At 45.5% G+C, this 19,779-nt stretch overlaps 3 protein-coding genes across 8 annotated transcripts; 2 read left to right on the plus strand and 1 right to left on the minus strand.

Annotated features, from left to right (window-relative positions):
- Positions 1-501: 501 nt before the first annotated feature.
- On the plus strand, positions 502-9,650 carry LOC127609654 (endophilin-A1-like). Its single transcript, XM_052079341.1, has 8 exons — positions 502-923; positions 4,025-4,093; positions 4,228-4,444; positions 4,609-4,742; positions 4,832-4,990; positions 5,097-5,200; positions 5,261-5,391; positions 7,362-9,650. The coding sequence occupies exons 1-8, from the start codon at positions 879-881 to the stop codon at positions 7,556-7,558; spliced, it is 1,056 nt and encodes a 351-aa protein (XP_051935301.1). The 5' UTR covers positions 502-878; the 3' UTR covers positions 7,559-9,650.
- Positions 9,651-10,520: 870 nt separating this feature from the next.
- Positions 10,521-14,372, plus strand: LOC127609686 (acidic leucine-rich nuclear phosphoprotein 32 family member A-like). Of its 2 annotated transcripts, none has more exons than XM_052079343.1 (7): positions 10,521-10,682; positions 11,914-12,063; positions 12,154-12,276; positions 12,355-12,538; positions 12,619-12,716; positions 13,454-13,535; positions 13,608-14,372. In XM_052079343.1, exons 1-7 carry the CDS (start codon positions 10,629-10,631, stop codon positions 13,691-13,693), a joined length of 777 nt encoding a protein of 258 aa, XP_051935303.1. In that variant the 5' UTR covers positions 10,521-10,628; the 3' UTR covers positions 13,694-14,372. The 2 variants fall into 2 exon arrangements, with proteins under 2 accessions (XP_051935303.1, XP_051935304.1); XM_052079344.1 differs by having other exon boundaries at positions 13,611-14,372.
- An 84-nt stretch (positions 14,373-14,456) lies between these two features.
- Positions 14,457-19,761, minus strand: LOC127609598 (coronin-2A-like). 5 transcript variants are annotated; one of them, XM_052079338.1, is made up of 14 exons: positions 19,310-19,761; positions 17,662-17,862; positions 17,477-17,593; positions 17,255-17,404; positions 16,986-17,186; positions 16,810-16,926; positions 16,555-16,659; positions 16,227-16,323; positions 16,028-16,143; positions 15,870-15,960; positions 15,651-15,790; positions 15,353-15,514; positions 14,650-14,718; positions 14,457-14,570 (listed from the first exon to the last, which is right to left on the minus strand). In XM_052079338.1, exons 1-14 carry the CDS (start codon positions 19,322-19,324, stop codon positions 14,505-14,507), a joined length of 1,647 nt encoding a protein of 548 aa, XP_051935298.1. In that variant the 5' UTR covers positions 19,325-19,761; the 3' UTR covers positions 14,457-14,504. The 5 variants fall into 5 exon arrangements, with proteins under 5 accessions (XP_051935298.1, XP_051935295.1, XP_051935297.1 ...); XM_052079335.1 differs by having other exon boundaries at positions 16,227-16,362; XM_052079337.1 differs by having other exon boundaries at positions 15,651-15,787; positions 16,227-16,362; positions 19,310-19,760.
- Between the last annotated feature and the right edge of the window lie 18 nt (positions 19,762-19,779).

Here is a 19,779-nt window from a genome sequence, read left to right on the forward strand (position 1 = left end):
CCGGCTTTCCTCTGTGGAGCTTGTATGTTCTCCCCGTTCGTGCGTGGTTTTTCTCTGAGTATTCCGGTTTCCTCCCACATTACAAAAACATGCATAGCAGGCTGATTGAACACTCTATATTGTCCCTAGGTGTGAGTGTGAGCGCAGATGGTTGTACGTCTCTGTGTGCCCTGTGATTGGTTGGCAACCAGTTCAGTGTGTCCCCCATTTACTGCCCAAAGAAGTCTAGGATAGGCTTCATCACCCCCGCGACCCTTGTGAGGATAAAGCAGATCGGGAAATAGATGGATAAATCGATATACACTACAATAAGAAGCTGCTTTTTTTATAACTTGCTTTCTAGTACTTAAGTTCAGTTCAACGAGGCGCACGAGACAATCAAAACATATAGAAATTCAAAAGTGGTGTTACTCGCTAGAAATTAAATTAATTGAATAAATTTAACACAACAAGTAGTGTTAACATGTAAGAATTTCGTTTTTAACATGACCCTTAGTGGAACAGGCATATTTGACCCGGAACACAAAATTGTTCAATTCGAAATGAACACAACATGGGGATTAAAAAACAAAAACAAACACCAAAACAAAAAGGCGTTGCTGCAGAGATCGTTTGAATTATGCAGATGAGAGCTCGATTGAAGCACAAAAGAGGCCTGGATCCACGATTTCAAGAAACCATATCGTAATAGACGATCTTTGACGGACCCTCCTCCATCTCCTCCTCATCCTCTCTTGTCTCTTCTGTGGACTGCAAAGCGAACGTAAAGCAGCTCCCTCGCTGCGTGCAACCTCATCACGAGTGGGCGCTAAGTGGACGAGTGTCTAGTCCGTCAACGTCTTTTCTTCGCATTCGAGTTCAATTTTGGAACCACGGAGATGTCCGTCGCGGGGTTGAAGAAGCAGTTCCACAAAGCCACGCAGGTACGGGATCGTGCGCGCGCATCTCCAGCATCCTCGCCAACATCCAGACATAAACACGACGCGCCCGCCGGGTTGCCTTCCAAGCAAATTTCCATGTTTTTCTACATTTCCTTACACACTTGTGGCCCTCTTGCAGTTAGTCACCCATTTTTAAAGGGATTGTGCGTGTTTCCGTGTGTGGAAGCATGTTTTATGGGTGACGGGCACGCGCATGGTGGGATGTAAAGTTACGTAAGAGCGAGGCCTTTGAAACGGCGTCTCTGATTGGCTGTTGCTGCACACAACAGGGAATTCCCTGCATCCTCCATCACAACATCTTTCCTTCCTACACGTCCCCTCCATCGCCCCCAGTGCAACTCCCAGCCCCCTCCCAATGTAAGATGTGCACCCCCAAACTTCCCTATCGAACCTTTGACTCTGTCCACATTTTGTGTGTGTGAGTGTCCTTTGAACACATCACTCCCATCTATTCCGTTTCCCAGCCGCAAACAGTAAATGTGGATATTGCCACCGAGGTGGGACAAATCTCTGTATGTTGGTGTGTGGGTGTGGGTTTGGGTTTACGTTAGAGCTGAGGTGCCACAGCGTGGCCGCCGTCATCATCAGACCTGGGAAACGTGACACCTCAGTCACCTAACTGAATAAAACATGAGCAGAAGGGCAAGGAAAGCTGCCAGGCCTTTACCTTGACTGGGTTGATACAGTATAACTACATCTGTGTAGAATATGTGTCACGTTGTGCCCGAAGCGATAGAATGATCGCTCCGTGCACAACAAAATAAGGAAGAGGATCCCCGAAATAGCAGACACATAAAGATGTTTGTCAAAGAACAAAAGGAGTCTTTAATAAGAACACAAAATAACCCGACAGGGAGAATAACAAAAAGCGCTGGTCAAAATAGGGACCAGGGATCAAATAAAAGGACAACAGAAAACGCTTGCGGAAAACGGTAGCAAGGAGGGTCAGATTAGACAATAAATATAATTCTCACTCGCAAGAGGAACAACGACGCGTAATAACAGCCACAAGGCTAAGAGGCAATGAATCAAATGCAAGTAGGAATAGGGCGAGAGAAATTTTGGCACGGCGTGGAATTCTCCGGCAGTGAGTAGACCGCCAGAGCGTCCAAATAAAGGCTGAGCAATTACTCCGCAATGGGTGACAGGTGTGTAAAAGGTGGGCAGAAAGCCCGCCCCCTGCTGGCAACCCCGGGACGTGACAATATGTGTGTTGGATGCATGTGCCTTTAAAACAGGGGTGTCAAACTTATTTTTGTCGCGGGCCACATTGTCGTTAGGGTTTCCCCTCGGAGGGCCGTCATGACAATGAATTTTGTAAAACCATATAAATGTTTATCGACCTCCACATTTTACATACACAGCGAACAACAAATTGATAGAGAGCTGGTTTTGAAATCAGAAGTCAAGAATAATGGCTTGTTAAAATATTGTTGTTATGGATTAGACATGACAATTTGGAATTTTGGTTCAGACTTTAGGAAGCATCATGCAAGTTGACATTTTTGATTTGCTTTCGCGGGCCACAAAAAATGATGTGGCAGGCCAGATCTGGCCTCCGGGCCTTGACTTTGACATCTGTGCTTTAAAGGAATGTGGCCTTGCGTGTGATGTCATAAGGTGTAGTAGCGCTATAGAGCGCTTTAGCTCAGGGGTCAACAACTCTGGTCCTCGTGGGCCACTATCCTGCATTTATTTTTCAATGTTTCCCACCAGCAACACACCTGCTTCAAATTATCAGGATAATTAAAGTGCTCTATGAATAAAGTTGGCAAGACAGTTGAAAGACAGACTGTCATGATTCAGTTTGGGACCAACAGGTGGCACTGTAGGGTTCCCCCTACAGCTGCACACCTGTTGGTCATTAGGTAATTAGTGCTTTAAAAGGACTCCCAGCCTGACCACTCATTGTCATGTCATTGTTTGCTCTTTGCTACCGTCATATTTGTTTGTTTGCTGTTCCTTTGCTGCTGTCAGGTTTGTTTTGGTAACGGTTCTGTTTTAGCTTCAGTTGATATTTTTGTTTGCTACTTTGGACTATGATTATTTTTGGATTTTGTTTTCTCTGTGTTTTATCAGTACACCGTGCCCCTCCCTCCTGCCTGCTTCTTGGGGTCCACCACCACCACGCAACGTGACACAGACAAACTCAAAAGTCACCAATGCTACAGTAGTACATGAGAATGGTGACCATAATACGACAAAAATAATGCCTTAATCTCACATTATTATGTTTATCCATCCCTTCCTTGATTCACAAATGTAGTTGGAACCCGACTCACATATTGGGTCACTTGTAAGTCAAGGCACCACTGTATTTCTCTTCGTCTTTTTTGCCATATTACCGGTATTCCCAAATTACCGGTAATTTGTCACCATGGATACTATCCTCACAATGGCACAGCCGTCTTTATTTTACAACAAGCTGAAAAGGCTTTTGTTTTGGCGGGCTTTTGAATCCAACATGGATAAGCCCGCTCCCCCGCTGTTCAGAGGATGGTGTTACCATGGCAACCACACACGTTTGAGGGGCGGCCGGGTGCAACATGCGCTGCGGTTGGCCAGGTCAATAATTGATGGATCTTTAGGGAATCACACGTGCCGTTAGTGTGCGTACATGTTGAGGTTTGTGTTGACTTGCAATTAAAATTGATGGGGTGCTCATCTGTCACTATTGAAGATCTCTGCAGTCGTCAGTTTCCACTTCCTGTCTGATGTGTAGCCACATCTAGAGCAAACTCATGCACACACACACACACACACACACACAGACACACACACGCACACATTCTTATGAGGCCTCGCCTGAGGAGGGCAAGATGGAATAACTTCCGGAGATGTTTATGTAACATGAGGAGGGCCCAAGGGCTGTATCTCTATGGTAACTGCATCCTCACGCGGCATGTTTGTGTCTTGGTGCGCTTCCATTTTTTTTATTTTTGGCCTCGAGTCGGAGAGGTGTGTTTTATTTGACTCCCCTGGTCATGTGACCCCCTGCAGCTCAGTTGTGCTCTTCTTCATTCTCTTCATGTACATCTTTGCTATCTTTGTCCTTACACTCTTCTTCTTCATGCTCTCCGCAGAAAGTCAGCGAGAAGGTGGGCGGCGCCGAAGGAACCAAGCTTGACGATGACTTTAAAGAAATGGAGAAGGTAAATGCGTTGACGTGATGAGGATGACAACAAGACGCGAGTATCTTTAGTGCTGATGTGTGAGTGTGTGTGTGTGTGTGTGTGTGCGTGTGTGTGTGTGTGTGTGTGTGTGTGTGTGTGTGTGTCCCTGCAAGAAAGTGGACGTGACCAGCCGAGCGGTTTTGGACATCATGACTAAAACCACAGAGTACCTGCAGCCCAACCCGGCTTCCAGAGCCAAGCTCAGCATGATCAACACCATGTCCAAAATCCGGGGCCAGGAAAAAGGACCCGGATACCCACAGGCTGAGTCGGTTCTGGGAGACGCCATGTTGAAGTTTGGACGGGAACTCGGGGAGGAATCCTGCTTTGGTAAGGAATCTCCTCTTTCTCAACCAAAGAACATCCTCATAATCCTTACACACATCCTCACGCTCATTCTTTGTATCATTCGCATTTTATGCTTGTCATCCGGGTCCTCATCATCCTCCTCCCCTTCATCTTTCTTGACCTCACCCTGGTCCTCCCCCACCCAGGCCTGGCACTCATTGACGCGGGTGAGGCCATGAAGGAGCTAGGCGAGGTGAAGGATGCTCTGGATATGGAGGTGAAACAGAACTTCATCGACCCGCTGCAGAACCTCCACGACAAAGACCTGAAAGAGATCCAGGTGAGCGTTACAAGGTAGCCAGAGGAGATCACAACCAACACATATACTCTTCCTCTCACTCTGTCCTTCCTCTCACTGCCCCTCCTCAGCATCACCTGAAGAAGATGGAAGGTCGCCGTCTGGACTTTGACTACAAGAAGAAGCGTCAGGGAAAAGTGCAAGACGACGAGATCAAACAAGCCCTGGAGAAGTTTGATGAGAGCAAGGAGATCGCAGAGCAGAGCATGTTCAACCTTCTAGAGAGCGACGTAAGACCTCCACCTCGTCTGTGGATTACTTTGAAAGGCTCTCATCAGGGGTGCCAGTACTGTACATCAACCGGGAGAAGTGAGATTCAGTCTAATTGCGTTACAGATTGAGCAGGTGAGCCAGTTGGCGGCACTGGTCCAGGCCCAGTTGGAGTACCACAGTCGCACCGCTCAGATCCTTCAGCAGCTCTCCAGTAAGATGGACGAGAGGTAGGCGACAACGACCTCCGACCTTTCGTTGTTATTCTTCTGAAAGCCTCCAACCTTCAGGATAAAGGAAGTTTCCAGTAAGCCCAGGAAGGAGTTTGTTCCGAAACCGCGCATGACCTTGGAGCTGCTGCCACCCAGTGAGAACCACAATGGTGGCCTCCACTCTGCTAAATCCCCCGGAAGATCACCAGGTACAAAAATTAATATTTAGCTGCCTACCTACCCAGATACCAATTTACCGACTTAGATACATACCTTGGAATGAAATAACCAACCTAGGTACCAAGCTTGTCAAGTCAAGTCAAGTCAACAGTATTTCTCGAGCACTTTCAAACAGCCATCGCTGCATACAAAGTGCTGTACATGGAGCGATTTAACAAGCACAATAAACAGTAAGACAAATCGGTAATAAAGGCGGTAGAAAGCACCAAACAGTAAAACCAAGAACAAATCTAAGTCATGCTGAGTAAAACTCCAAAGAATACAAGTGAGTTTTGAGGAAGGCTTTAAAGATGGGCAGCGAGGAGGTTTGCCGAATGTTCAGTGGGAGGTCATTCTAGAGAGAGGGACCAGCAACAGAAAAGGCTTGATCCCCTCTGAGCCTCAGTTTAGTTCTTGGTACTTCTAACAAAGACTGGTCCACAGACCTGAGGCGCCGGACAGGTGTGTAGGGGCGGATGAGCTCAGAGAGGTAAGGTGGTGCGAGATTATTCAGAGATTTGAAAACATAGAGGAGGATCTTGAAAATAACTCTAAAATGAATGGGGAGCCAGTGAAGGGATGCCAGAGTGGGAGTTATATGCTCCCTCTTACGAGTACCAGTCAAGAGGCGAGCGGAGGCATTCTGGACCAGCTGAAGGCGCTTAGTGGAGGACTGGCTGACTCCAAAGTAAAGGGCATTGCAGTAATCGAGCCGGGATGTGACAAAGGCATGAATTACTGTCTCAAAGTGTTCATGTGAGAAGAGAGGTTTTATTTTGGCCAGCTGTCTCAGGTGAAAGAAGCTGGATTTAACAACGGCACCAATTTGCCGATCGAGTTTGAAATCACTGTCCAGTTTAAGGCCCAAGTTTGAGACCGTTGATTTCAGATAAGGAGACAGGGGGCCCAAGTCTACAGGATGGAATGTACAAGGGCCACTGGGACCAAACAAGATCACCTCTGTCTTCTTTTCGTTGAATTTCAAGACATTTTGTGCCATCCAGGTTTTGATTTCTTCCAGACAGGATAGGAGTGGCCTTAATGAGAGAAGCTTGTGAGGAACTATAGTAGTTGTGTCGCCATAGTTCCTACCTTTGTACCTACCTATATCTACATATATATTGCGGTCGTCCCGCACGCGGTCTGTCCTTCCGTCTTTCCCTTTTTAAAACGTACCTACTTCACCGCGCCGCCACTGCGCCGCTCAGGCAGTGGCTCACTACGATCGCGTGGGCATCTTAGCGAAAAAATTTTGTCTACCCACAAGCATTGCAATGAAATTGTTAGTTATTTAGTAGAGCTAAACATCTCTTTATTTTCGCGAAAAGCAATGAAGATGAACAAAAAGTTGAACCAAGCAACAACACTTTTGTGGGCCGAAGGCCCACCTTACCAGCCTTCCGCAGGAACTAGTTGATGAGCCGCCCAGAGGGCGGCGAACCACCACCTTACCAGCCTTCCGCAGGAACTAGCTGATGAGCCGCCCGGAGGGCGGCGAACCAGCTAGTACCTTATAATCTTGCAATGTATCTAGATAAATTGGCACCTAGGTAGGTACAGTACTTACCTACAATAACTACTGTACTTAGAAACCAATGTACCAACTTTAGTACCTACACTTACGTAGGTTCAAATTACCAAGCAACTAAAATAGGTGGGTCACCATGGTTGCTAAACAGTTAGCTATCACATATTTTGACTGAACAAAAGTCCTACCTTAATGCTAACATTGTGCAAAGCGCCTTTCAGTGGCTAATGGACATCGGCATAAATGATAGGGTAATTGTAAACCTTCAAACAACTGCTACTTTAACACAGCTGGACCCCCGAGCCAAGGGGCTGCATTGACTCGTTGTCTATTTAAATAGCTTATACGATCTGGTCTGTCTAATAAGTTTGCAAGTTTAAAGTGTTGAAAACTGCTTGTGGAACTCCGGTGTGTGTTGCGCGTGTTTCGCAGCCCCCCTGGACCAGCCGTGCTGCCGGGCGCTCTACGACTTTGAGCCGGAGAACGAGGGCGAGCTGGGCTTCAAGGAGGGCGATGTCATCACGCTGACCAATCAGATCGATGACAACTGGTATGAGGGAATGATCCACGGCCACTCAGGCTTCTTCCCCATCAACTATGTCGACATCTTGGTGCCGCTCCCGCATTAAGGCCCCGCCACCCACACGGCCATCGCCACGGTCCTGTTTTAGCATCCTCTTCGTGTCTTCTTTTGCTGTGCTTTGTGCGACTGCGTTTATGTGGGAGAAGGCCAGGCTGCGGGACTCGAAGGGAGCAAGCAAATGACCACATGATGTTTGCTAGCTTGGTGCTTCACGCCAACGAGCAGCGCCGCTACCGAGTGGGGTAGTCGCACTGCGTGTGTGTGTGTGTGTGTGTGTTGAGTATGTGTGTTGTCTTCTTTGCGTTGTTCCTGTCAGGGCGCCTTCGCATGGCTCTCGCCTTGTCTTCTTTTCCTCCTTCTCACACCACTTTGAGCTGTTTGCATGAGCTAGCCCGTCTAGTGAAGCAGCAATGCATCATGGGATCACAGCTGCTCAGCAATAAGTAAAAACATAAAATAAGTAGGGGCATTGGACGGGATTAGGCGAACACTTCCAATTTGTTTTTTGTGTTAAGCGGCTGCTTGTTGACTTTTTATGTGGCTTTTGCATGCGTGAATGAATGATTGCTTGATTGATTGATTGATTGGTTGATTGATTGGAGTTACATACCACAAGATCACAGTTGTGAATTGTGAGTGATTTAGTGGCAAAGGCAGTAGTTGTGGCTTTGTTTAACATCACCAGTCAGTATCTGGTGTATTCAACCTAAACAGCAATGCAAACCAAACGAGTGTACTGTACTGCCTATTCCCATGGTGGGGCCACTCAATGGCGTCCATTGTGCTCATATGTGGTCGACTTGTGTGCATGCCGGCATCCTCCACATCACCGAAAGGAATCGAAACAAGAGTTGAGCCCTGCTAACGAAACTGTATTCAATGGCAACGCCGGATTGTAAAGGCGAATGTGTTCACACAGTGAGTATTTGTCGGTTTGTCAAAAAAGGCGTGTTACTTTTTTCATCCGCCACTGATGATGGTATGAAGTTAATCGACAGGAAACGTTATTCTGAGGTCTCAGTTGACTGAAATTTTGGAGTGTTAAGAGTGACAAAAAAAAATGGACGGATTTGGAGAGGGAATTGGTTAACGTGTTTGACTTCAAGAGTGATAAGTGGCACACACGTTCTGACTTGTGCCAGTCTAAAAACTACCAGCTTCTGGTGTTGGAAAATGCTGTCTCATCTTTTTAAAAAAAAGGTGTTTTTCCATTGGTTATCGAGAGATAATTGAGCATGTTCTGTAAGTTGATTCATCAATGTTAGCAAAACAATAGGATCATGTTGCTTTGGTCAAACTAACAACCTTTTTCTGATTGCATAAATGTCGAGCCAACACTATCTAGATTTTTCCTTTTATATTGAAGGACATTTCAGAGTCTGTACTTTTTTTTTTTACTTTAATCACTACTTCTACTTTTACCAATCTTTACAGATTGTGAGTACTTTTACCACTTCTGATTTAGTGAAGCACAAGTTGATATTCTTGAGAATTGATCCTGAATAAAAACACAACACACTTTCGATATGAACAGCTATTCACTGTGAGGGCAATAAAAAAATGTAATATTCCAATTCGATAAGCTACATTTGTGTGATGCATGCTTTGCATCATGGTGGCCTGATGCTCTGTTGCGTACCTCCATGTACCCTTTTTGAGAGCTTTTTTTAAAAAATGACTTTGTCTTTGTCGATGGCGGTGTGTATTTTGACCTCAGTGAGGGACCCGTGCGGCTTTCGTCGTCACGTCACGTCACCGCTTTGAGTAAACATAGTTGAAGATGTATGCAATGGTATTTTGTCAGTCAGACTAGAATTGGAGTGATCATGTGACCTTGCTTTGCCTTGCGGCTGTATAAAATAGCCTCATGCCTGCCCGGTGTCTTCTGCTGAGCTACCTGTACCTTATTTATTGTATTTATTTTTATTTATTCCTGTGTCTTATTTTTTCACTTGAAAGAGTATACACCTGTGGCATACTTTGGAGCCACTGGGTGGAAGAGGTGTGGTCGACGCTAGGCTGTAATACTAACTGTTGCTCTCCTCGTATTGGATGATGATGATATATACAACCAGTTTATGTATATCTGCTTGTTGTGAGAAGACCTGCAATGTACTGACAATAAAGGATTAACACGACCGTTGTTCACTATTTTTACTAAAGGAAGATAGTCACATTAAAGATCCTGTAAAATTAATATTCGCTTCTAAATATAGATGAATGCATGTAGAGTGCAGTAGTGGATTGATAAAGCCATGTATATCTTATAAATGAAAGGTATTATTATTATTATCATCGACATTGGACTGAAAATCAATAGATTATCATGTAGTTTGCAGATGTGCCCACTGGAAGGGCTTGGGGGGTTGTTTTCGTCCTGATTCCGTTTCCCTCCTTTCTTCTGACGCATTTACGTGCCCCCACAAACAGTCGGACATTTGTAGTCTTAAAAGCTACGTAAAGTCATCGTTTTTCGACGAATGTGCACTTCGGAGAGGTTACGTGTGTGTGTTAGAACACGTTCAAGAGAAAGGGACTTCTATACAAAAAGAATAAATAAAAAAAAATCAACCCCTATAACCCATTTCAAAGCGAATTAACATTTGAGTTACATGACATGATAGGTCTTGCCACCACACGTAACGTTTCTTAGTTAGGTTCAGAAAACAGACGGTTAACATGGAAATGCATTCGAATAACTGACTGCACACAACATTTAGGGCAGTAAATGTCTGACCCACTTTTTCACGCGGAGCATTGAGTCGAAAGTTAAAAAGGCATAACACAATCACACACCGGAAGTATAACATCAATCAAATTAAATGAACGTAACCTGAAAGAAAACACAAATAAAGAACATGTGATGATTTTCACAAAACTTATAAAGGTTTCTTTCCTCATAAATATCAACTGATGAAGTTGTACTATTCTGTAACTTTATTTTAAATTACACTCAGAGCTCTGCTTCCAATAGTATGAAAGTCTCCACCGGAAGTACTCAACCCCCCCCCCAAAAAAAACCTTCGCACTCATCCGGTGTGTTTTGCACCAGAGAGGATCGTGGACAAACAAGTTGGTCGAACCCGAGACCCGAACTGAATCCAAAACCGGAAGAAATGGACTTAAACCAAAAGCTATCGTTGGAGCTGCAGCAACGGTCACCGAAAGATGTAAGTCTCGGCTTCTACTGTTGAGTTTGCAGACGTTGCGGCCAAGAAAAAAACAACAAAACAGCCGGAGTGAGGCTGATGAGCACATGGCGCACTCCTTCAGCATTCCGAAACAGTCCTAATGGAATGGAAATGTGCAAATGATGTGCCAGGCTCGGGCAGGTATTCCGGAGTAAAGGGGAATTAAATCACTGAATTTCCCTTGCTTTGGAAGCCGATGTCTTCATCCGGCCGTGCAGACACATGGCGCCATGTTCTTTATTGTAGTCGGCGTGTGTTTCGCGTCTACGTTTTTGTCAACTTTTGTATCTAACAGAGAGAACTTCTACATCGGTGTGTAGTGTGCTTGTCTTATGTTAAACTTAAACAATCCCTCGAACATATATGAAGCCAATCGCCGCAGAAGCACACGTGCTCGAAACATCAATAGGAGCGAAGTTGAAAAATAACTTGCGGCGCGATATTGAACGTAAACTAATAGAAGTATCGGGTTTTAGTATGCTGATGTAGACTTTTCTTGAACTACCATTACCGTTTTTTGATTGTGTGCGTTGTAGTTGGACGTTTCCAAGTATTAGTCGGAGCCCGGTTCCGTGGCGCGTCACGCCGCGCAGCTAACGGCGTGCTAACGCTAGCTACCAGCTAGTCGAAAGCTTCTTCGTTACGAATACTCAGACCTGACTTTGTCTTCAAGTCTTACCTCAACGTCAACCTTACTTTGGCCCCCTAAATCTGTACACGCCTGCAGTACCAATAAATATTAGCTCGAACGGAGTTCGGTTAGCAACGATTGTTTGTGACTTTCGGCTTGTCCAAGCACAGGGATTCCTTGACTTTTGCGTTCAATTGGTTACATTTTAATAAAGGAGAATAGCACTGTATCGCGTTAAATCACAACACAAGAGAATGTAAAGAAATTAATTGGTTGTATAAAGTGTAGTAATTACTGTAAAAGTTCAGTATTTGTGTGTTGTGTGTTTATCTTTAAGGGGCGTGACCTAGTGACACGGCAAATTGGGTCTGGCGGCCCCGAGTTAAAAAATAATAATTGGGGTAATGGTAGCATTAAGGTTGCATCGTGTACTAGTACACTCGTAAAATACCACAATATCTCAATGTCTTATTTTTTTGTTTGTACCAGTATTCCTACATAGATAAAGTAAAAATATGTGAAAGTTTTTCATAGTTCCTCAGTATAGCTTCACCACCCTGTTGGATCAATCGCACTCAGGTCCAGGAGTTAGTTCTGGACAACTGTCGTGCCGTTGACGGGAGAATTGAAGGCATCACAGAAGAGTTTTGCAATCTGGAGACGCTGAGCCTCATCAATGTGCGCCTGACCACTTTAGAAGATATTCCAAAACTGGACAAACTGAAAAAGGTGGGCACATGTATCTGCATGCATTTGTTCTCAGGCACCTCATTGTTAAAAGTGGAGAAACTGAGTCTTTTTTTTTTTTTTTTTTTGCAGTTGGAGCTAAGCGACAACAGAATATCGGGGGGTCTGGAGGTTCTGGCTGAGCGACTCAAGAGCCTGAAGCATCTTCACCTCAGTGGCAACAAGTTCAAAGACATAAGCACCCTGGAGCCACTGGTAGGTCTAACGAGGAAGCTAAATCAGAGGTGCTATAACCCAATTACTAAAGGCCTGTGCATTACCCCTCCCCATCAGAAAAATCTGCCTCAGCTGAAGAGTCTGGACCTTTTCAATTGCGAGGTGACCAACCTGGCTGACTACAGAGAGTCAATTTTCAAGCTGCTCCCCAACCTCACATACCTGGACGGCTTTGACATTGATGACTGTGAGGGGTCCGACTCAGAGGGTGAAGTGGATGGACCAGACGACGATGATGAAGGTGAGACTTCAGGTCCTCGTCTTCAGAACCTTAACAGACTCAGCCCACTAAGGCCGTTAATTGTATTTTTAAACTCCCAGGCTGCGAATCGGAAGACTTTGAGGACGAAGAGGAGGATGAAGAGGACATTGTGGCTGTAGAGGACTATGATGAAGACGATGACAGTGGTGATGATGAGGTGAATGCACACAATCTGAACGAGGCGGTGGGATTGGAAAATTTATTGGAAATTAAACTCCCTTAGAATGCTTAATTGGGCCTAAATAATCCTAAATATGTGCATTTGCATTTTGTTTTGTCATAAGGAGACATCCATGCAAAATAAGAGTTAAAAAAACATGACATTTCAATACATTTACAAAAGTAGAACTTAAATGACTCAACAATTCTTTTCATGAGTAACTAAAATGTGCATGTTGAGTTAAATATCAACCCCCCCGCCCCCAAGTCCCAACACTTGATTTGTAGTTTTTGTGCTTTCTACTGCCTTTGTTTTTAATTTGTTGTTGTTGATTAATTATTTTTTTTTGTCCATGTACAGCACTTTATATACACCGGTGGTTGTTTTAAATCGCTCTATAAATACAGTTGAGCCGTGAAAAACTAATAAAAAATGCTGTTTGTGGCTTCAAATGGTGGGGCCAGGCCTTGTGAGTGACGTGAGGCATCAGCAAATGAGTGCTGCTTACCTGTTAGCCAGATTTGTGGCTTGAGTCATGGCTATGGGCAGCGCATATTCGAAAGTGCTCATGAGGTGTTTGTTCAATTAAGCCATTAAAAGTGGACCAGAAAATCCTTACTTTCAACCTCTATTTCTGATTTCTCTCTATTTCCTCTTGTTATCTGTCTGTTTAAGAGGGAGGAAATTTAATCTGTGCTGTATCAGCACATTTTACAAAGTTGTGCTTGATGTAGTCTCTGCAGGACGGACACGTGAATGGAGATGTTGACAGTGACGAAGATGTTGACGATGAAGAGGACGATGAGGATGATGAAGGTGCGTGCATAACCCCGACCTAAAAAAAAAAAACAAACTAAAATCCACCCACACGCTTTTTTGTTGTCCCAGCAGATGAAGGCTCATCTCCAGCCAAAGGAGAAAAGAGGAAGAGGGACCCTGAAGATGATGAAGAAGATGATTTAGACGATGATTAATTCCCATCTGACCTCTCTCTCGGCACCTCCCGGGCTGCATTCCATTTCTCCAAGTGGTACCCTCCCATTGATGACATGTCAATCTTTTTTTGTTTGTGTGTGTTTGTGCGTTTTTTTTCCTTTTCTGTTTTTTTTAAACTGGCACAGAAAGTTAAGTTGACTTTAAAAGTTTGACAGGACGTGATTCAGATTTGTATCTGATGTCGCTGCTGACATCATCCCAAAGTTTCTCAGGACTGAAAGCTTTTGTTCTGCCGGCACAAGAAGGTTGTTTAGAGTCTTCATTAAATGCCACGCAAGAAGAACTAAGTGTTTTGGACATTGATTGCTGGAACAGTCACTTCTACATTTAGGTGAGGTAAATCTGCGATGCCACAGGAGGTAATTGCACCCAAATGTCCCCCCAACGAACCAACTGATGATGTCATCAATCCCCCCAAGTGCTCAGGGCAGAATCTTACCCCTCTTTTATTTTTCTTGCCAATTACCTAATCCCCTCACCCGCCCTAGAGAAATGTTGTTTGTCCGGGGGAGAGCTTTTTATCCCCCTCCTCATCCTACCCACTTTGCCTTTACGTTTACACTGTTTTGTTTTTGTTTACTCTCTGTAAGTTAAAGGAAAAACTACGAAAAAAAACACAAAAATGGAGTTGTAAATAAAATCTTAACGTTTTGCTTTTTTCTGTCTCATATTTGGATTGATTTCCTAAACTCCCCATCAGCCTTCAAATTAATTTAATACAAGAAGTGCACAAATAAAGTGGTATGTTCCTTTTATTGTTGTGGTTCTGTGTTGAAAATGTGTCAGCTGTCACCGCGTCGCACTCGGGTGGTAGTTGGCGAGTCGGACTTCCTGTTCCAGCTCAGCGATCTTCACCTGTCAGTTGGCAACAAGAGAACTCACAGCAAGGGGCGAATTGTTAACAATGACCCCAAGATGGACCGTGTTTACTGACGTCTTTCAGGTCAAGTATTTCTCTGAGACCTCTGATCTCCTCTTGCTGTTTGTAGAACGCCTCGCGGAGCTGAGGAAACAGAGTCAAGATGACATTCTAAACTGATCACGCACAATGAGGCAATTCGGTTTGTGCTAATTTTACAGGAAACTACCCCCCCCCCCAAAAAAAAAATGGCTCGGGGATTATTTTTGTAACGGACCTAATTACTTTCATTATAATATTTTGAAATTTACTGTTAATTGTTCAACACATTTCCATTCAGTCGAGTGTGGACCATGCCTCTTACCCTAACTCAGTTGGTAGAGGCCCCACCAGACCTGCACTAATGCGGATAAGTGGTGCAGAAAATGGTCATTTTCTTTGATGGTTTTTATGAGTCAGTTTGGCGGAAAAGAACAATTGCAGTTAAAATTACCAACTGGTCAGAAAACGATCTATTTTCAACACCCGCTTATCCTGAACAGGATCACGGGGAGTTGCTGGAGCCTGTGCCAGCTGACTTGGGGCAGAAGGAGGCAGACTACACCCTGAACTGGTCGCCAGTCGAGTCGCACGGCACATTTAGAGACATTCACATGCACACTGTCACTGAGTGGGAAGGTCACAAAACTGTTTTCATGATGTGGGAACTTTATTGAGCTGAAGGTGGCAGCCTTCAAATTTTAGATGCTGGGGAAAAAAGACCCTCATAGGGTTTTACCTCATCCTCAGTGGTGGGAGGCGGCCTCTCTGCGGGTTTGCAGCAGTGAGGCGTAACATCATACGTCCACAGCTGCGACTCATCTTGTTGCCACCCCGAAAGTTTGTGCATCTCTCTGTGGTATTTGGCATCCTGGTAGGCCAGCTGCTCCTCAAGAAACTTCTAGTGCACCAATAAAAACAAAATTAATGTCGTCCGTCGTATATTTGTCCACGATGTCAACATGATGACATGGTATGTCCTGTACCGCTTATCCCTATTGAAATTCCCTATACACCGTCCAACTACGAGTTAGTACCTTTTCGATGAGGCCAGGGGTCAAGCGTGGTAATGCTTCTGTGGCCAGGTCTTTGGGGTACCAGCACTTCTCAGCAAAGCTTTCTGTGTAAGGGTTGACTACTCGAGTGCCAGGATGCAGAGACATGAGGACTGGGCCTGCTGGCGCCAGAGATTGAGTTTCTGCCAAGTCAACGTGGAAAACCATCATCCGCTGTCATTTTTCAGCTGGTTTACTGACCCCTGTTGATGCCCGCTAGCCACTCTTGCGCCGTCATTGCGGGACGGTTCCCCGCCGTCATTGGGTAGAGGTCCTCGTGGAATAGCGCCGACTGATAGGGCGGAACATAACATTTGAAGCCTTCCACGTTGTCAACCGAGCTCATAAATGAGACCCACCTTCTTGCGCGGCACAATCATGGACAGTGGCTCCACCAGGCCTTTGACGGCGATCAAGCGATAGAATCGGAAAATCTCACAGACGTTGACATCCAGGCCACGCTTTGGCATCACCGCTGTGCTGCCACGGAGCTCATGTTAGCGTCGCTCAAATCTAATTGGCCTTAACGAAATAGCCTCGTGTTGGTCCACATCTCACCGAGTCCTTTGTGAGGCAGCGGAGACCTGAACTCGGTCAGGAAGCTAATGTAAGGTTTCTCCGAACTCAGCTCGTAGTACTTGATGTTACCGTCACCCTGCAGCACACCCATTTCAGGTGATATTGAATCATTGGTCTGCAATCAGAAATGAGAAATCCAGGTCCAGAAGGTCAAAACCCTGCCACGTGTGTTTTGAGCCATAGGTGTTTCTGCTCAACCAGCAGTTAACGTGCTTGTTTATCTGGATTTCCCATCTCTGTCTGCAATCTTAAAGTAAAGCCAACACAGCTTTGTGAGTCCTATACTGATTGAAATGGACGCACTAACCTTCCCAGCTAGGTAAAGCATGTCAGTGTCTGGATCAAAGAACGGGAAGAGAACTCCTGCAGAACCGTCTAGATCTTCTTCGTACAGAGGCTCCGACAGGTCATCCTGCTCACAATAAAAGACAAGATGCTGCTTCTTCCTTCCTGCCTTTTTATACGACCGTAAAATAATCGCAAAAAGTGATTCGAAGTTTGTTTTATCCTACAATCGACTTGTCCAACTCTGAAATAATTCCATAAAAAGGACTGATTTTACCGGGTCCCAGAGGACGAGCTGTCTGTGGTTCCAGGGCGAGCAACCGGTGCTCAACAGCATCTTCAAGGATCCGATGTACACAACCTTGTTTGCCCTGTGAGACTTGTTGCAGGACACCTGCAGCAACAGCATACAAGGTCACGCATGGCCACAAGTCTCTCAACACAAAAACACACCTGGAGAGTCCTTCCTGTGCGAGGGTCCAGGACTCGAACGCGTCTGTCTTTGGATGCAACTGCGAGCCGGTTTCCTTCTTGATTGAAGCTAACGGACAGCAGCAACATCTCTGATGGGAAGCGGTGGTGGACGGGTGCCATGACTACACGCACCGGACACCTTAGCACCAATCCTTCCTGGGACACGTCCCAGAGGAGGACCTAGAGCCCAGACAAAAGATTTCTTCTGGAATTATTTTTAAGACTGCTGCCTTTATTTGAGACCTAACCTTGTAGTCGTAGGCCGAGCTTAGGAGAAGATTCTCAGCAGTTGGATGCCACTCGATAAGCCCCACCCTCCTGGAGTGACCAATCAAAGTCTTCCTGGCCTGGGTGAGGTTCCGTTGGATGCCACAGAGCGGAATGTCCCAGATCTTTACCTGTGCGGTGACACGTTAAGCCGTGAGCGCCAGAAAAGCAAGAGTGGAAGACAGAAATCAATCTGCAAGCACCGTGCAGTCCTCTGAACACGAGGCAATGCAGCTGTCATCGAACGGGTTCCACTTGACATCAAGAACCTGAGCCCTGTGACCGCACACTCTCGGGTGCTGAGGATCCACTCTGCCTGTCTGGAAGATGAAAAGTCAAATGAGTCTTCCTTTTGTCAGATTACCGATTATGATCACGGTGTCCTTACGTGATGGATAGGCAGCACCAGGAAGGATCCGCCCCCGGCGCACTCGGTCACCATGGCAATGAAACAAGGATTGACGGAGCAGTACTGGTTGTCATGGACGGCGCGTGTGATGGGAACACCGTCGTAGCTGTGCTCCTTGCTGGATGCTTTCCCGAAGACGTGGCGAAACTTCGAGCAGTGGAAGGATGACCGCCGCGACATCTGTCGGAGAGTTACAATGATGTGTGTGTGTGTGCGTCTTTGATATGTACGGAGCCAGCCCAAAGTGCAAGCGAACTCTGTGGCCCCCTGACCATGAGGGGGCCCCAAAAATGTGAGGATATTTTGAAACACTACATTATACAGTGTTGCCTTGAGTCCTGCGTTCCCCAATTTACGTGTTTTCCAAGTTACAGACTGTTTCTTGGTCATTACATGGGAGCGAGGCCTCAAATCAAATTCTGGTTTAGGCCCATGAAGGCTTGGGCCGTACTGTGTGTTTGTGTGCTGAGGTCCATGTGCTGCATGATCAGGTCTCATCAATAATGCAAATGTTTTCATGATTGGGTTTAATATTCTCATTAACAATTAATCAAGACACGTGCACACAAATTGACAAATTGGTCACCTGTAACAGATCACCTCTCTTGTTAAATATTCATAAGTGACATTTAAATTTCGTTTTTAACAGTTGGGGGAGAAAAGCAAGTCACTAACATGCATTGAGAGCATCTGTGAAGGAATAACATGTGACTTTATGATTAAAGTTCATTGGAAATTACTTTTGGTGCGTGTCAGTGACATCAGAATACGGAACAATACAACAGTGACGTGTCGTTTTGTTTTGTGGTTCACAGAACCACGTCAATGTTGAAAATAAGGAAAGTGATGGAAGTCATGGACGGCCACGTGGTCAACTCGTTAGCGCATTGACTTCACAGTGTAGAGGTCGTATGTTCAATCCCGGCTCTGGCCTTCCTGTGTGGAGTTTGCATGTTCTCCCCGTGACTGCTTTCTCCGGGTATTCCAGTTTCCAGTTTCCATACATTCCAAAAACATGTATGGAAGGTTAATGCAACACTCTAAATTGTCCCTAGGTGTGAGTGTGAGCACAGATGGTTGTTCATCTCTGTGTGCTCTGCGATTGGCTGGCAACCAGTTCAGGGTGTCCCCGACCTATTGCCGAAGACAGCTGCGATCGGTTCCAGCACGCAAAGCAGATGGAAAAATGGATGGATGGATGGAAGATGTTGGCTGGTCAATACTGAAACTAGCAGAATAGTCATTCATGTTTCAACAGGTAGTGGTAGCAGACCCTAGCTACAATTGACCTGGTTCCTAAAAAGTCACATTTCTCTATTTACACATTCAGAAAGTGTGGGAGGTCACGGGAAAACTATCTATTCAGCGGTGGGAAGTCCACAAAGCTGCCCAAATTCCCCAAACACACACGGATAGCTGACCTATTACACAAATAATAAAATATTTCGTTTAGCAATGCCTCACTGTGCGGATGCACATACTGCACATGCCAGAAAAAGCCACAGACTTGTACTACAACCCAGTGACCACAGGACAAAGCAACAGCTTCGTTAAGTACGAATACTGGAAATGGAAAGAACCGTGTGTCACTAATTTAATTTGAGTCGGTGTTCAGCATCTGTCTTACCTCTGACACAGTCATTTCGAGATCACACCTGGCAGAACCTGGATGATAGCTGGAAGAACACCTGAATGAAACCCGGGCTTCTCACTAAGCGCAGTGCAGTCTCAAGTAAAAGTACCGCGTCCCGCTGACTTATGACTGCCACTCACAGCACCTACGCCACCGGAAATCGCCCTGCCTCCTGATCTCTGATGTTCTGCCTCCCCGGGCAGGCACATGAGCTGAGGCCGGTTTACGCACGGCTGCCCACGCACAAACGCACCGCAACATGTGACACCGTGGCAAGGCCCTGATGCTAACTTCTCTGCTCCAAAAAAGGTGATAGCTGAGTTTCACACACCCGTCATTCCTCAACTAACAATCAATCTCTCTTATAACCCTTTCATGCACCCTGTAACCTGATAACATGATTAGCTGTCCACTGTAGTAACCGCTGTCCTCGAAAGGGTTACAATCATTTAGTGTCGTATAAA

This window comes from Hippocampus zosterae, chromosome 1 (assembly GCF_025434085.1).
Source record: "Hippocampus zosterae strain Florida chromosome 1, ASM2543408v3, whole genome shotgun sequence".
NCBI lineage: Eukaryota > Metazoa > Chordata > Actinopteri > Syngnathiformes > Syngnathidae > Hippocampus > Hippocampus zosterae.